General features: G+C 48.9%; 1 protein-coding gene across 1 annotated transcript in view; it reads right to left on the bottom strand.

Annotated features, from left to right (window-relative positions):
* Nucleotides 1-8,677, bottom strand: part of myh14 (myosin, heavy chain 14, non-muscle) — a 39,869-nt gene that overhangs the window by 18,270 nt on the left and 12,922 nt on the right. The window contains exons 11-20 of the mRNA XM_061249913.1: nucleotides 7,875-8,018; nucleotides 7,248-7,462; nucleotides 6,115-6,267; nucleotides 4,504-4,677; nucleotides 3,328-3,501; nucleotides 2,859-2,973; nucleotides 1,024-1,229; nucleotides 714-835; nucleotides 495-564; nucleotides 179-346 (exon numbers count right to left, since the gene is read on the bottom strand). Coding sequence (XP_061105897.1) covers nucleotides 179-346; nucleotides 495-564; nucleotides 714-835; nucleotides 1,024-1,229; nucleotides 2,859-2,973; nucleotides 3,328-3,501; nucleotides 4,504-4,677; nucleotides 6,115-6,267; nucleotides 7,248-7,462; nucleotides 7,875-8,018 — 1,541 coding nt within the window. The remainder of the gene's footprint in view (nucleotides 1-178; nucleotides 347-494; nucleotides 565-713; nucleotides 836-1,023; nucleotides 1,230-2,858; nucleotides 2,974-3,327; nucleotides 3,502-4,503; nucleotides 4,678-6,114; nucleotides 6,268-7,247; nucleotides 7,463-7,874; nucleotides 8,019-8,677) is intronic.

Raw genomic sequence — 8,677 nt, 5'->3', positions numbered from 1 at the left:
GACGCACACTGGACCCGCAGACCACAATGCAAAAGCACAGGGACTGGAGCAGCATAGGATACTGTATAAAACACAGTCTGCTTCCGACACGAAGAGCCCAGGATTAAGATATCACAAGCTTAAAGTAACAGAACGGGATGTGAAAAGCAGGGTGGCGTTTCGGCGGAGACGTCCACACTCCGTACCTCCTGGCCAGGTAGCCCCTGGAGGCACTCTGGAAACGGATGATGGTGTCAGTGATCTTCAGGTCCCTCTCCTCCTCCAAATGGGCCAGAACTCCGGCCCGGAAAAACACTTTGCTCTGACCCACTCTGAACAGATTCCGGTCCAGCTCCAAGGCACCGATCTGGAAGCAGACATCATGGACTTATTTACCCCTGTTTAACCAGGGAAATGAATGGGAAACTTCTAATTTCTCAGAATTTAGATATAAATGGCAAAGGAGAGAGATGAAGGAAGTCTATCAGAGAGAGAAAGAGGGTGGAAAGACTCACCATAAGCTCACATGCTTGTTTCCCATCCATAAAGGTACGAGGGATGGCATTGGGAGTGAGGATCTCATACCTAAAGGAGAGCAAAAAAGAGATAAGTACATACAGAATGGACAGAGAGAGAAAGAGCGATGTATGTGAAGCTCACAGGGTAGCATAAGCCAGTCATCATTATGTGCACTGCCATTTTATGTCGAAGGACAGGAGAGTGTGTTGCGGTACCTCTGTCTGAACTCCTGGAAGGGGATGCGGTTGGGAAAGCCCTGTCTGCAGATCCGGATGCCCTCCAGAACCCCGTTACACCTGAGCTGATCCAGGACCAGGTGTGGAGTGAGCTTCCCTGACTGAGAGAGAAGACGCAGAGCAGCGCAGACGTTAGCACAGAAGAACTGAGCCCTTCACTGCACACCTCAGTCCTCAAAGGCCAGCTCCTTCACTATAGTCCCACATTGACTTTTCCAACAGCTCAAACCCCCTCCCATCCTCCTCTGATCTCATCCCCTCCTCCCCGCTCCCTGCCTCGCTTTCTCACCCTCTTCTCGTGGTTGGGGATGATGCACCGCAGGAAGTTGGGGTTGGTGTTCCTCAGGGTGGCCATTAGCTTGGTGAGGGACTCTTTGTACAGCTGTCCCACCGTGCGGAACATGCCCTTCTTGGTCTTCAGCCCTGCTGCCCCAAAGCTCACAGGCCCGGAACCTTCTGTGGACCCCACCTGATCCAGGCCCACAATCCTCTCCACTGTACCACGAGGGGTCGGGGGGCACAGAGAGAGGGGGTGTGTGCTCATCAGGTGCATTGAGGCTTAGCATTAGCATATGCTTTCCTGCGGTAACATTTACTAAAATATTAAATATGCAACTATGTATTAACAGGCAATTCTTTAAACATTATATACTTTGGGCGAGGGAGCAAATTCCTCAAAAAAGAGACAAAAAAAGCAAGCATACACCACACGCACACACAAAAGCATAAAAGTAGGAAGGAAGGACAACTATAAGTGGACAGAAAAAGGCAGAGAAATGGACAGAGCACACAAAACAGGCCTACAGCACATTAGCGGTACGACCACAGAACCAAGCCTGTTCACCATTCCCAGCTATTCCCAAGACTCAACAGCAGTTACTGTCACACTGAACACACTACCCGTTTGCATGAACTAGGGCTCAAAACCACGTTCCACTGGAAACCATAATCACAGCTATAACTAGAACGCGATAAAAATAACTCCAATTCAAATGAATGACCGCAGGTACACCACAATGCCGAGTACAAAATCAGCTAAAATGATAACAATGGGCATCGTTTGAATCACTCCCCAGAGGGATATTTAAAACACGTGCCCAACAATATACTGTGTGTAACTCAACACTGCTGGGCACACCCTCCACCTGCAGGAAGCGAGTGTGCAGTAACTGACAGCAGTGCACAATGATAGCGCATCCTTCAGCAAGGAGGCAAGTGAGCGATTTACGCTTCATCCTTACAGTGACCGTTCCCAGTGGAAATGGGCATGCGCGGTTAATCGTATTAATTAACACGCGGTTTGAGTGCAGCGAAAAGCAGCACAGTGTTTCTCCGGGACGTCAGAGAGAGAGAGTGTGATGGAGAAGGAGCACAGAGAGAGTTAGACAGACACCTACTGTCAGAGCCATTGGTCTGCAGCGTGGCATAGGAGTCGAAAAAGTAAACACGAGGAAGAGTCTGAATATCTGAGGGAGGCAGGGAGGGAAGGAAGCAAGCGAGTGAGGAGGAGGTAGAGAGGGAGATACAGGAAGAAGGGGAGAGGAAGGATTTAGAAAGATATAAGAAGGGAAGACAGAGAGGTCAGTTGTTAATGGATGAAGAAAAATGGTAAAACAGGGAGACAAGCGGAAATAGAGGCGTTAGTGCACGCTGGAAAATACAGCCAGGCATTTGATAAGATCTGGATTAATTTCACAAATCAGCTCAATTCTACACGCTAAGAGCGAAAATACATACTTGACTTTAACCTGAACTCGATATGGCTTCACATTTATCAAGAGTAAAAAATTATATTTAGCCCATTTAACTCAGAATTTAAGTAAATTGAATACTAAAACAGAAAGAATAGCAACAACAGAAAACTCTATGCTGACATCCAGTGGATAGATGTTGAAACAGCAATGAAACTCAACCTGGAACAAAAGCAATAACCCAGATACTCGACTGGAAAATCTCTGGGGCTCTGACCTCAGTTTGTTCCTTTGCAAATAGCGCTTTCTCAAATTATACCTTCATATCTATTGCTTTTTTTTTTTTTTTACAATAGTGCTACACCTCTCATTTCAGACCAGTACACTTCTCCCATGTTCCCAGCACTTCTTTAAACAGCTGTCTCTCTCTCACCTTCCCTCCACAACTCAGCGATGAACGGATCGGAGGACTGGTGGAGGAGGGAGGCCACGTTATCATTCAGGGGATCCATGTTTTTCACCAGCCACTCGCTCGCCTTGTAGTCCACCTGGCAGACAGAGAGTCAGACGTGAGAGAGAGACAGAGAGAAGGGTAGATAAAACCCTGTACCATAATCACAGATTATATGTGGCCTACTATAAAACAGAGGTACACAGATGGATGGCAGCCAGAAATGTGTCAGAAGAAGAAAAACAAAAAAGAGAATGAGGAAGCTAATTCTGGAGTTCTCCTATAGACATACGATCGGATGGTATGATTGGTTCTGGTAAAATGAGGCAGTTTGAGGCATTGGGATGACAACATCAACTGTAGGACACTGCAGCATTACTACTCAGGTGCAGAGGAACAAACAGCCAAAAGCCCACAGAGCGTGGGGTGAAAGGACGACCAGCACACACACCTTCCCGGCGTAGTGCTGGATGGAGAAGTCTGCTTCCTCTCGCAGCTGACGGGGTCGGTGGAATTTGGTGTGCGTACCCTGCTCTGCCGACAGCTTGTCCACGAAGGACCGGTCAGTGGCCCGAGGGAACCAGCACTCCTCGTCCAGCAGGGCCAGAACTCCGGGGGGGTGGGCCTGGGAAGAGCGGGGGGCATAGTCCAGTTTAAATCCATGTGAACTAGTCAAAGGGTTGACACTGGCACAGAAACCAGGACACAGTGGGGAAGCACAGCACAGACAGAAGTACATACCGGGCACACTATTAGATTTAAGCTCTAAGCTCTATGCTACTGTAATGCAGCACTCTATGAGGTCTATGCTCATAGAACACAGCACACAGACAGTCTACACTGTGTGAGTTACATACTGACCACTCTATGAGGTCTACGCTAATACACCACACCACACAGACAGTCTACACTGTGTGAGGTACATACTGACCACTCTATGAGGTCTACGCTAACACACCACAGCACACAGACAGTCTACACTGTGTGAGGTACATACTGACCACTCTATGAGGTCTATGCTAACACACCACAGCACACAGACAGTCTACACTGTGTGAGGTACATACTGACCACTCTATGAGGTCTATGCTAACACACCACAGCACACAGACAGTCTACACTGTGTGAGGTACATACTGACCACTCTATGAGGTCTATGCTAATACACCACAGCACCCAGACAGTCTACACTGTGTGAGGTACATACTGACCACTCTATGAGGTCTATGCTAACACACCACAGCACACACACAGTCTACACTGTGTGAGGTACATACTGACCACTCTATGAGGTCTATGCCAACACACCACAGCACACAGACAGTTTACACTGTGTGAGGTACATACTGACCACTCTATGAGGTCTATGCTAATACACCACACCACACAGACAGTCTACACTGTGTGAGGTACATACTGACCACTCTATGAGGTCTATGCTAATACACCACAGCACCCAGACAGTCTACACTGTGTGAGGTACATACTGACCACTCTATGAGGTCTATGCTAATACACCACACCACACAGACAGTCTACACTGTGTGAGGTACATACTGACCACTCTATGAGGTCTATGCTAATACACCACAGCACCCAGACAGTCTACACTGTGTGAGGTACATACCGGCCGCTCTATGAGGTCTATGCAGGGCTGCAGGTCCAGGCCGAAGTCGATGAAGTTCCACTCGATGCCCTCCCTCTGGTACTCCTCCTGCTCCAGGATGAACATGGTGTGGTTGAAGAGTTGCTGCAGCTTCTCGTTGGTGTAGTTAATGCAGAGCTGCTCAAACGAATTCAGCTGCAGGTGAGAGAGAGGGGGGAGATTTTTTTCCATTATACATTTTTAATGAAGATAACATTTACCTCGAAGACAAATCAAGACAAAAATATGCGAAAATGTATAAACATGGGGAAATACTTTCCACCAAAAGTATATGCTATGGTCTGCTTTCCAAAAAAAGATCCATCGTGCTGATACACATCCAGCTTGTAAGGAATACATGGTCGTCAGTCATATTTTGGCATGAAGCTGGCATTCCCTGCCCCTCTTAGCGCCCCTACGCCTCCTGAGTCACCCTGTTCTCGTGTTACCCCTGGGCTGGATCACTCGTGGCTCATTGATGAGAGAGGGGTCTGGAATGTCCCCACAGCCCAGCCTGTATCACTGACCCCCAGCCTGCTCCTCTAGACCACCTGCTGACGCCTTTGATCCAGCCTGGCTGGCCTTAAACAGACACACCCCTTGTCCACACTACAGGCTGGCCTTAAAACAGACACACTACAGACTGGCCTTAAAACAGACACACCCCCTGTCCACACTACAGACTGGCCTTAAAACAGACACACACCCTGTCCACACTACAGACTGGACTTAAAACAGACACACCCCCTGTCCACACTACAGACTGGCCTTAAAACAGACACACACCCACTACAGACTGGGCTTAAAACAGACACACCCCCTGCCCACATTACAGGCTGGGCTTAAAACAGACACACCCCCTGTCCACACTACAGGCTGGGCTTAAAACAGACACCCCCTGTCCACACTACAAGCTGGGCTTAAAACAGACACGTCTCCTATACACACTACAGCCTGGGCTTAAAACAGACACATCTCCTGTCCACACTACAGGCTGGCCTTACAACAGACACACCCCCTGCCCACATTACAGGCTGGGCTTAAAACAGACACACCCCCTGTCCACACTACAGGCTGGGCTTAAAACAGACACCCCCTGTCCACAATACAAGCTGGGCTTAAAACAGACACGTCTCCTATACACACTACAGGCTGGGCTTACAACAGACACACCCTCTGCCACACTGCAGGTTGGCCTTAAACCAATTCCGGTCAGTGGAGGGCTGGTGTGTATGTAGGATTTCGTTTTCCCTCTGGCTAATGAGCTAACTGGCTGCGTACACCAACACTAGTTCAAGATTAGACCACCGTAAAATGCTTCATTTAGAGACACAACAACAGTCTGTCATTCATGTTCATGTAGCCAAAATTTCAGATGGCGTAAATGTTAGGGCTAATTAGGCCAGAAGTTGGCATGAAAACCAGAAACTAATCAGCCCTCGCTGCCCACCTCTGCTATGAGCGGTTTGGGTTTCTGACTGTAGGTGGGGGTGCACATCACCTCTTTCCCAGACCCCTACCACTGACTCCTCTTTCCCTCCCTCTTTCCCTCCCTCCATCCACCCCTCACTCCTTCCTTCGTTCCTCTCTCACCTGGAAGATCTCGAAGCCGGCGATGTCCAGGATGCCGATGAAGGACGCTCCCTGTCTCTGGCGCCGGTCCAGGGCCCGGTTGATCCGGTGGACCAGCCAGCGGAACAGGCGCTCGTATGTGGCTTTAGCCAGGGCCTCCACCGCGAAATCCGCCTGGGACAGGCCAACGGGCAGAGGGAGGGCAAAACAGAGAGGGAAGAGGAGAAAATACAATTTGTTTATTTGTCAGGGACAATGTACAAAAACATGAATCTCAATTAATGAGAGGAGATGCTTTGCACCAGGTTTTAAGCTCCAAGCTAATTTCCATCTGCAGTCCCAGGATGGGAGAGACAAGGAGATAGCGGAAAAAGCCAAGAGAGTGAAGTCAGTTGTGGAAAGAGAAATGAGAGAAATAAGAGCGGTAATATGGAAAATGACTCAGGCCTAATTAGTCATGCACTTGTTCAGATTTCATCTGACCTCAACACCCTTCGCTGTGAGAGGACCATTTGCAGAATGCTCCACACACGTTATTTGAGACGTCATTCAAAAATAATTTCACCAGTCCAACTGGAGAAAGCCTTGGCCAGAATAGTTGGGTTCTTAAACTCACAGGGCACAGAGCATTATGGGGAAGTTAAGAACCTCAGTTTACCATCTCATCTGGAACGCAGCAACACATGAGCTGTGTCCAAGTCAGTACAGAATCATTTGGATATGGTTTCGATCTTTGCTTGGGATTACATGAAAGAGCGCCCACTTTAAGCACATCAAAAGCAAGGCCACACACACAGTCTGAGACATTACAGCAAGCATCATTAAATCACGGTCCTCAACAGCTGAGAACTGCTGGTTTTCCACCCTCCCTTTACCTTCACACCAGTCTAGGTGTGAAGACTGGCCAATCAGTCACACTCCTTTTTCAGTTAATTACCCAGGAGAAAAGAAAACTAGGGCTGGATTTGGATTCAAGGGCCAGATTATATGATCCCTGCCTTACATCATACAGATAATCGCAAAGAAGCGTGTAATGTGTGTGTGCAGGACACAGTGTTTAATGCGTGTGCGCAGGACTCAGTGTTTAATGTGTGTAATGTGAGTGTTCAGGACTCAGTGTGTAATGTGTGTGTGCACTCAGGTGTAACACTCACCTGCTCTTTGGTCTGGGCCTTCTGCACGTACTCCCGCCCCACTTTGATCCTGGGCGTGAGGATGGCCCGGCTGAACTCCACCACGTTGATGCCCAGGAGGTGGCACAGCTTCTGGGCCGCGGTGTCATCGGGCATGGAGGCCTGGTCCGTGTTCTTCTCCTTGTTGAAAGAGATGTTCCCGAACTGCAGCACCGAGGAGATCACCTTCATCATGGCTGGAGGGAGAGAGACAGAGCAGGAAGCACAGAAGGTTAATAACACATGGTTCATTTTCTATTCCTTTTCATTCCTTTTTAATACCCATTTGGAATACCCTTATCACAGGGGTCCTCAATCTTATCCAGAAAGTGTCATAGTGGGTGTAGGCTGCTGTTCCAACCAAGCAGTTACACACATGATTCTACCGAGAAACCACTGCAGTCCGTGTTACTGCATGGACGCAGTGGTCTTTCACTACAAAACCCTGTTGATTCAGGATAGCGCAGACAGGCTCATTATCCAATGAAGACTTGCAGACCACAAACCCTCTCCAATTTCAGTACCTCACCTCCCTCACGCTCCCTGTTCCCTCTGCTCTCATCCACCCATCCCTCTTCGCTCCCCACCCCTCTGCTCTCCCCCTCTCACCGAGGGCCTCGTCCTTAGAGAATCCCATGATGGTCATGGAGTCCATGGTTTGGGTGAAGTTGTCTGCATCACTCTGACCGGGCACAGGGATTGAGCCGCCACTCAGGAACCGGTAGTGATCCGCACCGGACAGGAGCAGGTCCGCTACAGAGAGAGAGGGAGGGGGAGAGAGGGGGAGAGAGAGAGAGGGAGAGGGAGAGGGAGAGAGAGGGAGAGATGGAGAGATGGAGAGAGAGGGAGAGGGAGAGAGAGGGAGAGAGAGGGAGAGGGAGATGGAGAGAGAGCGAGAGAGAGAGAGGGGGAGGGGGAGAGAGGGGGAGATAGAGAGAGAGGGAGAGAGAGGGAGAGAGGCAGAGATGGAGAGAGAGGGAGAGGGAGATGGAGAGAGAGCGAGAGAGAGAGGGAGAGGGAGAGAGGGGGAGATGGAGAGAGAGGGAGAAAGAGGGAGAGATGGAGAGAGAGGGAGAGAGAAAGAGAGGAAGAGTAGCAGAGCGAGAGAGAGAGGAAAGGGAGAAGTGAACAGGGGTAATGATGGAGAATAAAGTTATATTATAAAATACATTTATAGCATGTCATATTTATAGCCGTACCGTTTATTTTGAAAGAGAGAGAATGGTACCGGAACATTTTGCTCCAAAGTCTTATTTCATTGCTAAATTAATTCATCGTTATCAAGTCCGCAGCCAGTGACAGAGAAAAAGGAGTGTTGCTAAACTGATACTTTAATCGTCCTGAACCTGTCTTTGATATTTCCGCATGAACAACCAGCCAACTGGGACAACTCATTTCCAGCCTACTCCCTC

This window comes from Conger conger, chromosome 1 (genome assembly GCF_963514075.1).
Source record: "Conger conger chromosome 1, fConCon1.1, whole genome shotgun sequence".
Classification (NCBI taxonomy): Eukaryota; Metazoa; Chordata; class Actinopteri; order Anguilliformes; family Congridae; genus Conger; species Conger conger.
This window is presented reverse-complemented; position numbering and strand designations above follow the sequence as displayed.